The sequence below is a fragment of the Canis lupus genome, chromosome 37 (assembly GCF_003254725.2).
Source record: "Canis lupus dingo isolate Sandy chromosome 37, ASM325472v2, whole genome shotgun sequence".
NCBI lineage: Eukaryota > Metazoa > Chordata > Mammalia > Carnivora > Canidae > Canis > Canis lupus.
Window position 1 is genome coordinate 23,446,212 of NC_064279.1, and position 17,609 is coordinate 23,463,820.

The 17,609-nt window shown below is 39.3% G+C and overlaps 1 protein-coding gene across 3 annotated transcripts in view; it reads right to left on the minus strand.

The window, feature by feature from the left end:
- The window catches only part of PECR (peroxisomal trans-2-enoyl-CoA reductase), a 29,887-nt gene extending 12,296 nt beyond the window's left edge, over positions 1 to 17,591 (minus strand). The window contains exons 1-5 of one of the 3 annotated variants that reach the window (XR_007408833.1): positions 17,385 to 17,591; positions 14,206 to 14,339; positions 13,132 to 13,297; positions 7,056 to 7,137; positions 2,154 to 2,250 (exon numbers count right to left, since the gene is read on the minus strand). Coding sequence is in view for 2 of the 3 variants with exons in the window: in XM_025441828.3 (XP_025297613.3) it covers positions 2,154 to 2,250; positions 7,056 to 7,137; positions 13,132 to 13,297; positions 14,206 to 14,339; positions 17,385 to 17,508 (603 nt within the window). In the remaining variant the exon portion in view is untranslated. The remainder of the gene's footprint in view (positions 1 to 2,153; positions 2,251 to 7,055; positions 7,138 to 13,131; positions 13,298 to 14,205; positions 14,340 to 17,384) is intronic. The other 2 variants (XM_025441828.3, XM_049106566.1) reach the window with 2 other exon arrangements.
- Between the last annotated feature and the right edge of the window lie 18 nt (positions 17,592 to 17,609).

The window sequence follows — 17,609 nt, forward strand, 5'->3', positions numbered from 1 at the left end:
AAGCCTGGGCTGTTGTTATGGGAGACTTAGAAAAGTCAATGTTTTCATGGGTTTTTCACTATGGTGAAATCACAGAGAAAACATCTGAATCCAATATAGAGGAATTAAAATTTTAATTTTGGGGGAATTCTTTTATTTAGCTTTTACTAGTTTTCTAGGGTTTATAAAGTCAAGAAAATTACTCACAACTGTGTAACACATGATAAAGCTATTTGTTACTGACTCATAAGTACAGCAGAGGTTATGGGGAGGAAGAGAGTGAACAAAAGGAATGAAAGGAAGATGGGAGAATTTGGTGGCATGAATTATTCCAAATGATAATGGGTAATATACTGGTTTCCAATCAAACAATTTGGAACCTTCTATTTAAAGAGTATGAGGGGTGCCCAGGTGGTTCAGTCAGTTAAGCATCTGACTTTTGATTTCAGCTCAGGTCATGATCTCAGGGGGTGAGATTGAGCCCCACATAAGGGTCTACACTCAGCAGGGAGTCTGCTTGTCCCTCTCCCTCGGTCTTTCCCCATCCCTTCTTCTCCCTCTGCCCCTCCCACCCCTCAAAATAAAATAAAATAAAGAGGGTGAAATCTTCTAGAAATATTAAGGTTTAGACAAAATGCCTCTAGAGAACAAATGTGATTTTAGTAACACTAACATACCATTAAACGTTTTCAAGAAATGCACTTTTGGGGGCCAGTATTCCAAGATATCAACACAAGGAATGGAACTGTAATGATTTTTTTTTCCTAGAAATACATGAGTGTAGTGTGGGTAAGGTCAGGTCAGCTGTGAGGTACTGAAGGGAAATGAAGTTTCTGGTGGCAAGTCTGCAATCTGTTAGAGATGAGATTTCTCCAGTGACTTGCTTAGTTCTCACCGAGTAGCATGGGTAACAATATCTGCAGATACTATATAGAGAGACCTGTAGATAATACCCACAGATGTTATTATAGTTTCAGATACAGGGATGATTACTATCTTAGCAATAACCAAAAAACATCACAGAGAAGTGGATACGAGCTGAGTTTTGCAGGATGAATGAGATGTTTCACGTGACCTTTCTCCTGGAGTACATGGCCAATATGCAATACCCAAGGAGGCTTAAGCTATATGTTGTCTCACAAAAAATGAAATTGAACATATCATGATTTGAACGTATTATGATTTTTTCCTCTACAATTTACAGTATGTCGCCGAGACATTTTCTCTTGACTTCTAATCGATCTTTAACTTGAACTAGACTTTGGTTTTTTTCTCTCTCTCCTAATGAAGCACTAAGGATATACTGAGAAATAACAAAATAATCTGGCAAAATTCGTTCTTTAAAACAGTGGTTCTCAATCTTCACTGTACATTTAAATTTCCTAGGTGGCTTTTAAAAATACCAATGCCTAGGGACACCTGGGTGCCTCAGCGGTTGAGTGTCTGCCTTTGGCTCTGGGCATGATCCTGGGGTTCCGGGATCAAGTCCCACATCAGGCTCCTTGCAAGGAACCTGCTTCTTTCTCTGCCTGTGTCTCTGCCTCTCTCTGTGTGTCTCTCATGAATGAATGAATGAATAAATAAATAAATAAATAAATAATCTTTTAAAAAAATAAAAAATACTAAAAAATAAAAATACCAATGCCTAGATTCCATAGTTTGGAGTCAGGCTTACATATCAATATTTTTTAAGCATTTCATAGATAATTCTAATATATTGACAAGATCTAGAATCATTGGCTTAGTGCTCACTTCAGCAGCACATATACTAAAAAAAAAAAAAAAAAAGAATCATCGGCTAAATGTAAACTTGACAGTCTGGTTGTAAATCACAGAAATCACAGAATACCTCTTTCCAATTTTATCTATTTTTTTAATTTTTTTAAAGATTTTATTTATTTATTCATGAGCAACAGAGAGAGAGAGACAGAGAGAGAGGCAGAGACACAGGCAGAGGGAGAAGCAGGCTCCCTGCAGGGATCTCCAGGTTCACGCCCCGGGCTGCAGGCGGCGCCAAACCGCTGCGCCACCGGGGCTGCCCTAATTTTATCTATTTTTAAAAGCCAATCTTTTCTATTATACACGTGTATTAACAAATACCTCCATTGACAACACAAAGGGAATCCTCAGAAGAGCACAATTTGTCAACGGCTTTTGTATGGAAGTTTACCTACAGGGGCAACACAGTTGATCCTTATTCCACTGCTGGCCCATTCCACAGCTAAGGATTTGGTGAGGTTGTAAACCCCTGCTCTGGCAGCTCCACTATGCCTTAAAAGACAAAACATAAAATTACAATTGGCTTCCATCAAATGTTTTTCTTGTTAACTAAATGAACAGGTTTGTCAGTGACCTACCAGAGCCCCACCAATATATTCTTGTTGAGTCTGTCTTTTGGACTCTTGAACAATGGGAAAGAAGTGGACGCTTCGATGCTAAAGCCAAAACACAGCTATCTGACAGTTGAACAAATCTTACATTACAGGCACACATAAGATCCTCCAAAATACCATGACCATAAGAAATATTCCGAAAACCTTTTTATGATGTAGAGAAACTATCAAATTGGTAATCTTGAGGGTTACAAGTGTGGTTATTTTTAAAATGATTTATTTAGACGATAGGGATAAATTTATATATGAGGCTAAAAACAGTATTGATAGAATTTCTAGACACCCTAACATTTAATTAAATTTTAACATACTTCCAGATAGGAAGTTCAAAATATTTAAATTTTCATCTCTATGGGGTCTTATGCATGAGGTACAGATACACTGTGGCTTAGAACTTATTACGAGGTCCTTAGAAGCAAGTATGCGAGATCTGGGGGTGTATCCACTTCTCACTAGAGAAGACTTAGAGAGCCCAACCTTCCTGAAGAAACCCATCACTGTCCCAGTGTTGGCTGCAACAATCCTCGTGGGACTCCAGGCAGAAGCCAATTACTTTGTCAGAATTCTCCAAGCAATCCCACCACCATCAGATGTGGCCACAACTTCTGTTGCTATTGCCATTAAGCAGTCCTGGGTCAATCTACAGGATATGCTCCCTTGCCCTGCCTACCGCCACCAATACTAAGAGGGGCCCTAACCAACACTCAGCTGGGAAGAATAATTGAAATTGCCAGGCTTCTCCATAATACCAGGAGCAAGAGGCAGGGGCAGGACCAGACATGCTTATGTAGAAGTACAATCAAGTCCTGACCCTTTTCTGGGAGGAAGACCTAGAGTCGTTTGTCCCCTTGCACTCAGGCCCCTGATCACCAGGGCCACCACATGAAGTCCTGCCTCTCATCATAGGAAAAGGCTAAACAGTCACATGAGGCTGAAGAAGCAAGTGGCAGATGTTCCGAAACTGGTAGCTGCCCAAGAGAGAAAGCCACTAGAACTGAGAGACAGAGCTGGAAAACCAGAGACTGGAATTATTGAATTTCAGCATCTGAATTAGTTTGTAGCACATGAGCAAGAGGCAGTTGAAGGGCAACAGAATAAGCCTCTCCAAAATATGACAGGAGCTCAGGACATGCCACTCAAAATATGCTGCTTTGATCAATTATGTTGACTGTAGGCATTTGAAAAACAGCAAATGCAGGGAGACACTTTCTCTGAACTCCCCTTATCTGCCTAAAGATAGACTGGGTTCCTTCAAAAGCAACTTAGTTGCCATAAATCCCCTCCCCAAGAGTTTCATCAACCAGGGAAGATGGTCTGTGGTCACAGGTATAAAGACTAGCAGTTGACTCCACACCCACACACAGTCTGTCACAAATTACCAGACTTCCCATCTATTCTTCCAAGGGCCCAGGCATCTTTCTTAAAAATTACTTTCTTTTTCTCTACAAGGCCCCCATTTCCCATTCCCTTTCCTTCTAAGATAATGGTTCAGTCTGTAGTCCAAGCTACTCAGGGAGGCTACTTGTTTTCCCCTGGGTATCTCCCATCACAGATACATGATGTGTGTGTGCGCGTGTGTGTGTGTGTATGATCAAAGTTGTTTTTGTCTTGTTAATTTGTTTTTTATTACAGGGGTCTCAATAAGAACTCAGAATGGTAGAGGGGTAATTCCTTTTCTTCCCCTACACAGTGTTCGCAAGCTTCACAGATGAAGAGAAGGCACTCAGTAGAAACTGAACACAAACATAACAGTATTTTCAGACTATGTCTCCATACTCAAAGATCTACTAGAGAAGGTAGCAGAGAAGGGGGTGATGTCGGAAGTGAAATGACTGATGATGTCAAAAGCATGTGCAACAGGTGTGAAAACCTGAGGCCCCCCACTCTATACCCGTTCCAGTTAAGGAAAGAAGGATGCAGTCTTCCTCCATGGTATTCAGTTCTGCAGAGTTATACTGAGAACTCGAAGAAGTTACTCTGGATCCCAAAACAGCACATCCTAATCTACTTATCTCTGGGGATAAAACAAACAAACAAACAAACAAACAAGCAAAACCAAAAAACCCAAAGAACAAAACAACAACAACAAAAACCTATGACATTTGTGAAGAAAAAAGTGAAGAGTTCATTCAAATCCAGAGAGACTTACAGCTGATCCAGTACTGTGTTCTGAAGGACTTGATACTGGTGGCATCCCTGGGAGGTCCAGGTGGATGAGAAGCCTGAATGGACCATGGGGGTTTTGTAAAGACTCCCTTTCCAGGAAGGGAGAGTGGTCCCTATCAGGACAAATTCAGCTTGGCAGTGACATGTCATATGAAGTGCTGCTGGCCCAGTCACTCTTCTTCTAAAGGAAAAGCCCAGAGGGACTGACATTTATTTGAACTATGAGTTGAGTGAGATTATATGTTACCATTTCCACGACAGGTCTCACATCCATTCTTTCAATGACCAATTTTCTGAAGTATGAAGGTCTTATTTCTGTATCAGATATGATTTAAAACCTCTTACAATCTGTGTGGGAACATATTATAAGTGATAAACTGTCTTGAAGTCTGTCACACTGCTTCATTTTCTTCCTCTAATTTATAAATAGGAGAGAGAGGGATGTACAACTCTCAGTGAATATAGCACTAACGAATGTTTTCAACGCTTCTACAACTTAAACACATAAAACCATACAGTATACGCTCTTTTTCATCTGGCTTCTTTCACTCAGAATAATTATTTTGAGATCCATCCAGGTTGTTGCATGAGTTAATAGCTCATTCCCTCTTACTGCCAAGTGTAGTCTGTTATGTAGACATACTACAGAGCTTAGTCATGCGCCGAGTGATGGGCGTTTGGTTTACACACTCTCTGTCCATGGGAGATGTGAGTTGCTTTTTTTTTGGCTTATCTTTTGCCCTTGTAATTATTGACAATGACCCAAAAGATCAACAGCAGGCTAAACTCCCCTGTGTCAATGTAATGGAAAATAAGACCAGCCTCAGACAACATTAAGAAAAATATGCCAGGACAGCAATACGATTCAAACACATACAGAAGACATCCAGATAGCTTTTCAACAAATCAAAAGATGCTCCATGAGAATCCCATTTCTTGCCCATCAGAGTTGTCTAGAAGTTGATGACACACACTTTGGGTCAGGCTGTGGGGAACACACACACTCATACTGTGCTGGTGGGGGAGCAAGATGGAAAGAAATTTGGAAATACCTAAAAGTATGCATTTATCTTTCACCTGCACCCAGCAATCCAACTTCCAGGATGTACCCTGAAGATATAACTCCACCAATATGAAACAAATATGTACAGTGTTATTCACTGCAGAATTACTCGTAATGCAAAATGTAGAAACAATACAAGATTTCTATTAAGTTTGAGATCTTACATGCCATTTGAAAAGAAAAATTTGAAAAGAAATCCGTAGACCTGTAATAGTGGTATACCAAAAAATTTAATAATAATAATAATGATAATAATAAATACAGAGAGAAAGGGAGAAGGGCTGTTGCAGAAAAGTCTCTTTTATGAAAGAATATCAGCTAATAAATATAGAAATAATCATGACATCAGAAAAATCAACATTTTCTCACCCCTAATGTAAGTGATTCAGGTAAGAATCAACAATGGTTGCAAAAATCATGATGGCAAACAGAATATTCATCACCCTGTAGATCATGGATTATACACTACTAATAAAGAAATTCAGGTCACTGTCTTACTTGGTTACACAAGTTATTTCTGGGATAAGAAGGTAGAGTATTCAACTTTGTATCTTACACAGTTTTATATATATATAAAAACTAGCATGCTTTGATTTTATAATACTAAAATAGGCCTATTTCATAAAAAGAAATATTCTATGTTGGAAAATAAAAAAAATCCTTAATTAAAAAAATGGAAGGAATCAGAATTTACTAAAGATATGAAAGAAATCAGCAAAACGATTTATTTGTAAACCAGACTTTTTAACTACTAAACGTGTGGTTTTCAAGTAGCTTCCTGGCACACTGTTTTTCTCTGTGGTCTAGGTGGATGCCCTTTTAGGTTATTATGAAAGAATCGACTGAGCCACTAGGCTAATTAGTTCACTGATTGACTTTTTTTTTTCTTTTTTAATCCATTTCCAAATTCCACATCAGAATAAGAGGCAAATATGTCAAATTCCATTATGGAGTAACAATTTAGCAGTTTTGTCTAAAACTGAATAGGTATATTCACAGTATTCAAATCTAAATCAATCTAAATTAGTTTCATTTCCACACATTAACAAAAAAGATATCTCCAGGCAATGATGACCAGTTTAGTGACATCTGGATTAGGATTACTGGATAAAATATAGGACATTCCATTAAATTTTAATTTCAAATGAAAATTAAAAAAAAATTTTAACATAAGTATGCCCCATGTAATATTTGGGGCAGACTTAAAATAAAAAATTTAATGGGGTGTCCTGATTTTCTTTTCATGGTAAACCTGGGAAGTCTAATAAGGATGGGAATACCTTGGAAGTATATTTTTAAAGTTCAAATAAAGGGCAATGCTAAGTATTAAGATCAAAACTCATTAAAGAATTAAGGATTGTGACTTAAGAAATTTTCTCCACTCTCCTCCTCCTCATTCACAGGACAAAACCCAAAGACATAGGAAAAAATAAATATACATTAAGTATGCTTACGTAAATCCTGGATATCCATTTCTAGTAAGGATAATAATATTGACAATAGATCCTCCATGCTCTTTCATCCAGGAATTGTAAACTGCAGGAAACAGAACAATGACAATCACATGAAATAGTGTCCTGATTCTTTTCTCATCCACTATCCCAGCACATTGCTTGTTATTTTAGTATTTTTAATTTAAATTTCCTTTAAAAAAAAGGATTTTATTTATTTATTCATGAGGGGGAGAGAGAGAGAGAGAGAGAGAGAGAGAGAGAGGCAGAGACACAGGCAGAGGGAAAAGCAGGCTCCAGGCTGGGAGCCCAAAGCAGGACTTACCCAGGACCTCAGGATCACGCCCTGGGCCAAAGACAGACACTCAACCACTGAGCCACCCAGGTGCCCCTACATTTCCTTTTTTTTTATAAAAAGCCCGATTGAAAATAATTTACATATCACAAAATTCATTCATTTTATGTGTATAATTTAATAACTTTTAATAGAGTCATGCAACCACCATTACAATCCAGTTTTAGAACATTTCCATCACCCCCAAAAAGTTCCTTTGTGTCTATCTGCAGCCCAAGCCATCCCTAAGCAAACCTTCATATACCTTCTGTTTACATAAATTTGGCTTTTCTGGACATTTCATATAAATGAAATCACACAATATGTGGTCTTCTGTGTCTGGTTTCTTTCAATTAATGTTTGTGAAAAATTTTTAAAAAAGAATAATGTTTGTGAAGTTCATCCATGTGGTAACATGTATCCATAGTTAACTTTTTATTGTAAATAGTATTCCAGTGAATACATATGCCATATTTCATTTATCCACTCCTCAGCTGATGAACATTTGGTTTCCACTGTTGGGTGATTATGAATATAAATCTTTGAGAGGACATGTTTTTATTGCTCTTTGGTAGACACTTAAGGGTGGAACCGCTAGGACATATGGTAACTGTATGTTTGACTTTTAAGAAACTGCTGAACTATTTTTTGGTGTTTCTACTATTTTCTATTCCTACCAGAAATGCAAGAAGGTTCCAGGTTCTCCATACTATTATTTCTGACTTCTTGATTATAGTCACTTTAATGGCTTGAAGTGATATTTCACTGAGACTTTTTCTTAAAAGATTTTATTTGAGAGAGAGAGAGAGCCATGTGTGCAAGAGCAAGAGGGGTACAGGGAGAGGGAGAAGCACGCTCCCTGCTGAGCAGGGAGCCCTACACCGGGCTCAATCCCAAGACCCAGGGATCATGACCTGAGCTAGAGGTAGACACTTAACTGACTGAGCCATCCAGGCACCCCCCACTGAGGTTTTGATTTGCATTTCCCTCATGACTAACAGTGTTGAGAATCTTCTGATGTACTTATTAGCCATTCATATATATTCTTTGGTAAAATATCTATTCAGGGACCCCTGGGTGGCTCAGCGGTTGAGCGTCTACCTTTGGCTCAGGGCATGATCTTGTGGTCCTGGGATCAAGTCCCACATCAGGCTCCCTGCATGAAGCCTGCTTCTCCTCTCACTGCCTATGTCTCTGCCTCTCTCTCTCTCTCTTTCTCTCTCTCTGTCTCTCATGAATAAATAAAATTTAAAAAAAATCCAAATCTTTTGCCCATTTCTTAATTGATTTGTTTTCTTAATATTGAATTATAAAAGTTCTTTTTATACTCTGGATTTGAGTCCTTTATCAGATATGTGATTTGGGAATCTTTTCTCCCAGTCTATGGCTTATCTTTTCATTTTCTTAATGTTGTCTTTTGAAGCACAAACATATTTAATATTGATTGATTAAGTCCAATTTATCAATTTGTTTTACTCTGGTATTTTGTGGTGTATCTCAGGACTCTTTGCCTGAGACAAGGTCGTAAAGATTTTGTCCTTTGTTTGCTTCCAAAAATTATACAATTTTACTTTTTGCATTTAGGTCCATGGTCCATTTTGTATTTTTGGCTAACTTTTATTTATGGTGTGAGGTAAGGGTCTTTTTGCATGTGGACAGCCAATGTCCCAGAACCATCTGCTGAAAACACTATCATTTCCCCATAGAATTGGCCTGGTCCCTTTGGCAAAAATCATAAATAAAAGAGTTTGACTTTTATTTCTGGACTGACAAATTTGTGCCAATGATCTATACATCTACCCATACTATACAGTACCATACTGTCTTGAAGTCAAGAAGTATTAAGTCCTCCAACTTTCCTCTTTTGCAAAACTGTTTTGGCTATTGTGAGTCCATTGCACTTGCACATATATTTGGGATCTGCTTGTCAATTTCTGCAAAAGTAATAGGAACTACACTGAACCTACAGATCAATTTGGAAAGAACTACCATCTAAACCATATCAAGCCTTCCAATTCATAAATATCAAACGTGTTTCTATTCATTTCAATCTTTCATTTCTGTCAGCAATGTCTTGTAGTTCAGATATGGGTCTTATCCTTCTGTTAACTTAATTCTTTAGGTATTTTCTTTTCTTTTCTTTTTCTTTGGGGAGAGAGAGTGGGAGTGGGAGGGAGAGGGGGAGAGAGAGAATCTTAAGCAGGCTCCATGCCCAGCACAGAGCCCCACACCCACACAAGACTCGATGTCACGACCCTGAGCTCATGACCTGAGCTGAAATCGAGAGTCGGATGCTTAACTGACTGAGTTACCCAGGCATCCCTCATTCTTTAAGTATTTTATCCTTTTTCAAATAGGATACTTGATATTTAGTCATCAACTCTATTCATACAAATCAAGGCAATGCCAGATATGTACCCTCAAGACTCACTTCAACAGAAATCTAATTTTTAGAATATAAAGGCCAGAGAACAATGTAAGACCCATTCCTATTAAAGGCTTGGGCAAAAATAAGAATGCTTTCCTATTATTACTTATTCCTTTCCAGTGAATTCTTACCAATACATAATATATGACCAAAAAAAAGGAGGTAAAGCCACTAGAAAAGAAGACATAAAGTATAGTATTTCTGAACTCTATGAGAATTCTTATTATCTTCACATTGTTGAAACGGGGATATATCTCATAGTTGGTGGCTTCTTAAGATTCAAATGTACGTTCTTAGGGATATACTGTACTTTCTTAGGGTTATATAAAATGATCGTGCACTTTACAATTGACTGTATCTTTGACAATGAAACACAGCATTTATTTTTGGACAACATGGTTGTGTTGTCCAAACACTCAAAAGACTAATTTTAAAAACTATTAGATAAAACCACAAATTACTAGACATAGCTACAAGACCAACTTGAGAAAATAATTCTTCCAGAAACCAACAGTAATCCAGTTGAAAAATAATTGGGGGAAAAAGCCCATTCAAGGGGCACCTAGGTGGCTCAGTAGTTGAGTGTCTGCCTTCAGTTCAGGTTGTGACCCTGGGGTCCTGGGATCAAGTCCCTCATCGAGCTCCCCACAGGGAGCCGGCTTCTCCATCTGCCTGTGTCTCCGCCTCTCTGTGTTTCTCATGAATAAATAATTAAAAAAAAAAAAAAAGCCCACTCAAAAGTGCAGAAGTTATCAAAAATATCTGATGTAACCTTAAAAAAAAAAAATACAAGAGAGGCACCTGGGTGATTCAGTGGGTTAAGCATCTGACCCTTGATTTTTGGCTTGGGTCAATGAGCTCAGGATCATGAGTCCAAGACCTGTGTTGGGCTCTATGCACAGCATGAAGCCTACTTAAAAAAATAAAATAAAAAGAGATTTAAATGTGATGCAAACATAAAACCTTTGCCAAAAATTATAAAATAAGAATCCATTAATAGAAAGATGTGCCATGATGGAGAGATGGTATTTCAACACATTAACTTTTTTCAAATTGTTGATAGGTTGAACACAATCCAATCAAATTCCCCACCAGGATTTTTGAGGAAAAAACCTTAATATAAATTCATCTGGAAGAAGAAAAAGTCATGAATAGCCAAGAATAGTTTGGAAATTAAAATAAATAAAGTACTATGTGCCATATCAATTATCTAAAAACTTACTTAAAAAAAAAAAGAAAAGGGAATAAGTTTATTTAAATTACTCTACACAGACTTTCTGGCTTCTGGTTAAAAAGCACTATATGTCAGAACTCTGAAATGAACTTTGTACTTTTGCCCTGACTCCTCCAGTGCTTTCATGGGAATATTTCTTCAAGATATGTGAAATAGTCATCAGATGCTGATCACAAGTCCATGTTATTACCTGTGCTTCTGGACAACTGGCTATAAATCAGTGGTTTCCATGAACCCTTTCTTGGATTTCATTAATTCACCATTGTGGCTCATAGAACTCATGAAACTAGTTTACACACTACATTACAACTAATTAGAATGGATACAGAGCGATATGAATCAACAGGCAGATGAAGAAATACACAGGGCAATGTCTTGAACAAAGAAGCCGCTGTCTCTGTGGAGTCTGACTCTGGCAGAATATCACGTGAAAGTGTTCTCCTTTACCATAAAGCCCTTTTGTGGCTTTATGGAGGCTTCATTCACTGTATTGATTGATTAAATCATTGGCACTGGTGACTGATTCAACCTTCAGCCCCCTCTCCTCCTGCCAGAAATCAGGAGGCGAGACTGGAAGTTCCAACTCTAATCAAGGTTGGTTCCCACCAACCAGCCTGCTGCCATCTTTAAGGGATTTCCAAAATTAACATTTAGGGGATTTCACCTCATTAACATAAACTCAGTTGTGGTGAACAGGATTTAGGAATAACAGACACCCATTTCGCCTAAGTGGCTCTGAAGTCATTTCAGGAATTATGACAAGAGATCAAATGATAACAAAAGACTGGGCAGCCCAGGTGGCTCAGCGGTTTGGCACCACCTTCAGCCCAGGGCGTGATCCTGGAGACCTGGGATCGAGTCCCACATCGGGCTCCCTGCAGGGGCCTGCTTCTCCCTCTGCTTGTGTCTCTGCCTCTCTCTCTCTCTCTCTCTCTCTGTCTCTCATGAATAAATAAAAATCTTAAAAAAAAAAAAAAAAAGATTCTCCCATCGCCCTTATTGCTCAGGAAATTCCAAGGGCCATGGGAACATGAATGAGGAACCGCAGACAGACTAAAATATATACTCATTACAAATCACAACACATCAGTCCCTAATGATTATGGACTTCTTATGTGAGGGAGAAACAAACTGTCTTATTTAATTTCCTGTTTTTGTGATGGTCTCGACACTGGAACAGCCAGCCACAACCAATAGGAAACTTTATACTGCTAGTGAGATAAAGTTGAAAGCTGGCAATGTCTGCAAGATTTTGACTTAGAGATATTAAGAATATAAAGCCTAATCTGTAGTGGGGTGAAGACCCTTTGGGTTGGAATTATACTTCCTCTGTGGTTTTCATCATAAAAATGTCTTCAATAGCTTGTAACAAAACCCTTGAGTTACTCCACTTCAGGAATTGGATAATTGGATATCACCACCTATGAAACAACTTTCAATCCAAAAGCTGCATGCCTGCTAATTAGTTTTAGTCGGACTCTGGCATACTCTCTGAAGATCTGACGAAGTTAATGAATATGCCCTTACAATGGATTTAAAAGATTTGTTTCTTGGGGAACCTGGGTGGCTCGGCAGTTGAGTGTCTGCCTTCAGCTCAGGACATGATCCCGGGGTCCTGGGATCGAGTCCCTCATCCCCTGGGATCGAGCTCCCTGTGAGGAGCCTGCTTCTCCCTCTGCCTATGTCTCTGCTTCTCTCTCCATGTCTCTCATGAATAAATAAATAAAATCTTAAAAAAGAAAGAAAAGAAAAAAGATTCGTTTCTTTAAAACAGAGTGTGAGAATTTTTTTAACTTCAAGAACAACTTTGTAGCTATATCTTTGTACAGATTCTTAATGATTTTCTCATGATAAAGTCCTAGAAATAAAATTATAAGATTAAAGCATATCCATATTTTACAAATACTGTCAAATTACTACCCAAAAAATGCAACAAGTTACATTCCTGTGTTGTATGTGAGTACATGAGGGCAGTAAATGCTAATGACATGGAGTTTCTGAGCCCCTGACAATTCTCTTTCAAGATTATCTATGATCTTTAAATAAAGACACCTTGACTTTTTGGGTTATTGATCATACTTGCCTGCTTTGCACATGTAGAAGGTGCCTGTCAGGTTGGTTTCAATCACAGCATGCCATCCCTTTGCATTAATGTGTTCCATAGCAGCCATGAACTGGCCTCCTCCATTGTTTACCAAAAAATTGATTTTACCATAAATCTCTAAGGTGGATCTGACCAAATTGTTCACCTAAAGAAAAATGTTAAAAGGAAACTGGTTAATAATCTAACTTGCTCCTTGGACTGATAGCTTGCTCCAGGAGAGGAAAAGAACTTGCAGTCTGTTGTAGTCAATGGTAACTCTAAATGCCACAATATCTACAGATCATAAAGCTAAGTTGGTCATTTAGATGACAAGATTTATCCAAGAGCCGGGATCATTCCTAAATCCAAGCCTACCTGTATGAGTTTGTAACCTGTAAACCTAGAATAATGAATAGTACTGAAATCAGGTTAAAATTAACATTAAGAAATGAATGAAAAGGGGCGCCTGTCTGGCTCAGTTGGTAGAACCTGTGACTCTTGATCTTGGAGTTGTGAGTTTGAGCCCCACGGTGGGTGTAGAGATGCCTGATTACTTAAAAAAAAAAAAACAAAAACCTTGGGATCTCTGGGTGGCCCAGTGGCTTAGCACCTGCCTTTGGCCCAGGGTGTGATCCTGGAGTCCTTCCCTCCTGTGTCTGGAGCCTGCTTCTCCCTCTGCCTGTGTCTCTGCCTCTCTTTCTCTCTCTCTGTGTTTCAAATAAATAAATAAATAAATAAATAAATAAATAAATAAATAAAATCTTTTTTAAAAGATTTAAATTAATAAAATCTTTAAAAAAATAAAATAAAGAAATGACTTAAAGGGCAAAAGGCACAAAAAGTAATCTCGCTGAGACCACATCCTTGCTTAGTTTCCTTATCTTGTTTCTTTCCATCTCTTCCTCTGGAGGTAATTTGCTCAATACATCATTAGCAAAAGAATCTCTTTCACAGGCTCTGCTTCCAGTCCACCTCATCTAAGACAGCTACCATAGGAACACCTGAACCACAGGGATAGGAACCACTACTGTAAATAAATTGAATGAACAAACAATATAGACATATTCACATTACCTCTTCTTCTTTGCGAATGTTGCATTTTATGGGAGTGACCTGAGCCTTGTTGGTCGGGGGTAGGCTGGCCCTCAGTTCTTCTGCAGTAGATTTTAATCGATCAAAATTACGAGATGCAATGACCACATTACATCCTGAAAAGAAAACAATCAAAGAGTAAATATACTTTCATTTTTTTTTTTTAAGTCAATTGAATTAGGAATTCTGGGGGTAGGGCCCAGCAGTTTCAGTTAGTCCTCCAGGTGATTCTGCTATCCATTAAAATATAAGCGCTTTTGGCCTAGGAGATTTACAAGCCAGCAACAGAAGTTATTTTAATTATCCAGAGTGCATTATTCCCGGAAAGTCTTCTCCATCTTGTGTTGACTTGCATTCCTCCTTGCCAGCACATCTACTCTTCCCACACCAGCCAACTCCCAGGAATAAGTTCATATACTTCATCAGTTTCATTCTTCTGAAAAATATATTTATAAAGTAAATATGCTTTCACTGGTTGTCCAAACTAAAAAAAAAGTCCCTCCCCCTGCTCTTTCTCTCTCAAATAAATAAAATCTTTTTAAAAAGAGCTGGGGTGGGGGGCATCTGGGTGGCTCAATTGGTTCGATAAGTATCTGCCTCCTGCCTTCAGCTCAGGTCATGATCCTAGAGTCCTGGAATTGAGCCCTGCATGGGACTCCCTGCTCAGTGGGGAGTCTGCTTTTCCTTCTCCCTCTTCTCTTTCCCCTGCTCCCTTTCTATCTCTCTCTCCCTCTCTCTTACTCACTCTTTCTCTCTCAAATAAATAAATAAAATCTTTTAAAAAAATGTTTAGAAAGTGTTTCATGTGTGCCCATAAAAAAGATGAATCGAGGGATCCCTGGGTGGCTCAGCGGTTTAGCGTCTGTCTTCAGCCCAGGGCCTGATCCTGGTGACCCGGGATCGAGTCCCACGTCGGGCTTCCTGCATGGAGCTAGCTTCTCCCTCTGCCTGTGTCTCTGCCCCTTTCTCTCTCTCTCTCTGTGTTTCTCATGAATAATCTTAAAAAAAAAAAAAAAAGGATAAAGCTTAACAATGCAAAAAAAATTTTTTAAAGATCTTATTTATTTATTCATGAGAGACACAGAGAGAGGCAGAGACATAGGCAGAAGGAGAACCTGGCTCCAACCCAGGACCCTGGGATCACGCCCTGAGCAGAAGGCAAACACTCAACTGGTGAGCCACCTAGGTGTCCTGACAATGCAAACTTATCAATAAGAACAAAGTTCAATTATATGAAAATGCATAAAAGGTTCTGCAAAGCAGAGCCAGGATCTGACAACTGTGTTCGGAAGGTCATTCTGACCTTCACATAAAATGATCATTGATTCTGCTATTTTTACAGTTTTCCTGAAATGGGATAGAATTTAGTGTTGGGAGTGGAATGTTGGGTGATGAAGCCATGCTTGAGCCAGAATAAGAAATGTTCATTTCCATTTTTTTTTTTTTTTTCAGGACTCCTGGCTGGCTCAGTTGGTAGAGTTACATGACTCTTGATCTCAGGGTTGTTAGTTGGAACACCACCATGGGTAGAGATTACTTAAAAATAAAATCTTTTTTTAAGAAGATATATTTTTTAACATACTTTTTTTTTAGTTCATACTACATGCGAATCATTAGAAACACAACGGTAAGTAAAGGTGATTTATGTGTTCCTGAAAAAAATTTTTAAATGAAGACAGTTTAACCAAATCACTTACAGAAAAAGTTGTTCCTGTTAACAATGTTACAAACTGCTTTCCACTCTTTTTCTATGTATTTTTCATTAACAACCAATTTTGAATTGGAATATTTTGTTTAGAATCCTGCTTTGATTATACATTATACCTTTTCCCACCATAGTCTTCAATAGTAAGATGTTTCAATAGTAGTATTTTTCATTCTTACTGATTTAATGATTGCCTTTTAATAGATACTTAGTCATTTCCAATGTTTCACTATTCAACACTATAGCCTTTTATGCAAATCTGTGTTTGTCTCTGTTTCCTTAGAGTAAAACCCCAAGAGAAGAATTACTAGTCACAGAGCCAGAACATTAATACTTTTTTAAATCTTTTTTTTTTTCCAAATTGTCCTTTAGAAAACTTGCAATAGTTTACAGTCTTGCCTGCCTTCTCACTCTCTCAACATTTACATTTCCCCCAATGTCTTAAAAGATTGTTTGCAAAACCGTGGCATCGTATTACTGTTTTATTTTGCATTTTATTCCAATAGAGTTGATTATTTTCTCATACACTTATGACTTATTTTTAGTGCTCCATTTGGAACACTTGGTCCATATCATTAGCCTGCATTTCTCTGTGTTAGCTCTTTTCCCTATTTATTTGTGTTAGATCTTTTCCTTATTTGTGGGAGCTCTATACATTTGTTGTACATCGTACATGTTTTTCTTCTTATGCCTTTAAACTTTATTTACATGACTTTTAAATTCAATAAGGATTTACATCTTCATAGAGGTAAACTTAGCCTATTTTCCCTTTTGCGATTTCTTGTTCAAGTGCTTACAAAGTCCTCCCTTCTCCCAAGTTAAGGTAGTAATACAAGAGAAGGGGCACCTGCATGGCTCAGCGGTTTAGCGCTGCCCTTTGGCCCAGGGCGTGACCCCGGAGTCCCTGCAGGGAGCCTCTGCCTGTGTGTCTGCCTCTCTCTGTCTCTCTGTGTCTCTCAGGAATAAATAAATAAATAAAATCTTAAAAAAAAAAAGAAAGAAAGAGGCCATGAAGATCATGTACGATAGGAGTCTCTCGGTGTTACAACCTTTCACACTTAAGGGAGTGAAATGAAGTCGTCTTGTGTCTCCTCATTAGGTAACACATGGGATGGATCCCGTGTAGACACATCTACAAATAACTCCACAGCACGTTTCCGCAGGTCTAAGGAGAACGACCTTCCCCACCTCGAGCACGATCATCTCTGATGCTATCTGTTCCCTTGACTTTACCAACAGGGGCCTCACCATTCAACGCTTCCGCACACTTTCTTGGCAACTGCCGTGGTCCCCCCGCGGTTTCGAGTTCGCGCACCTGCACAGCCTCGGGGCTCCGCAAGTCCCGGTCGCCCAGGCCCGCCTCGGAGCCCCCTGGCTCCGACCCCAGGGACCGCGGGGGCGCGACCCGGGAGGCCCTCGATCTGGGCAGCCCGACCCGCGGGGCCTGCGCACGTACCCAGATGCAGGAGCTCGGTGGCGATGGCCTTCCCGATGCCCGTGGCCCCGCCGGTGACGATGGCCAGCTGGTGCAGCAGCAAGTCGGGAGCCAGGAAGCTCCTGCGCTCGACCCACGGCCTCATGTCGGCGGAGCGCCAGGCTCGCTGCAGCGCGGGGCTCCCGGGACCGCGGCCCGCGGGTGGGCGGGGCTAGAGGCCGCCGCCGCACGTGACCGCAGGCCCCG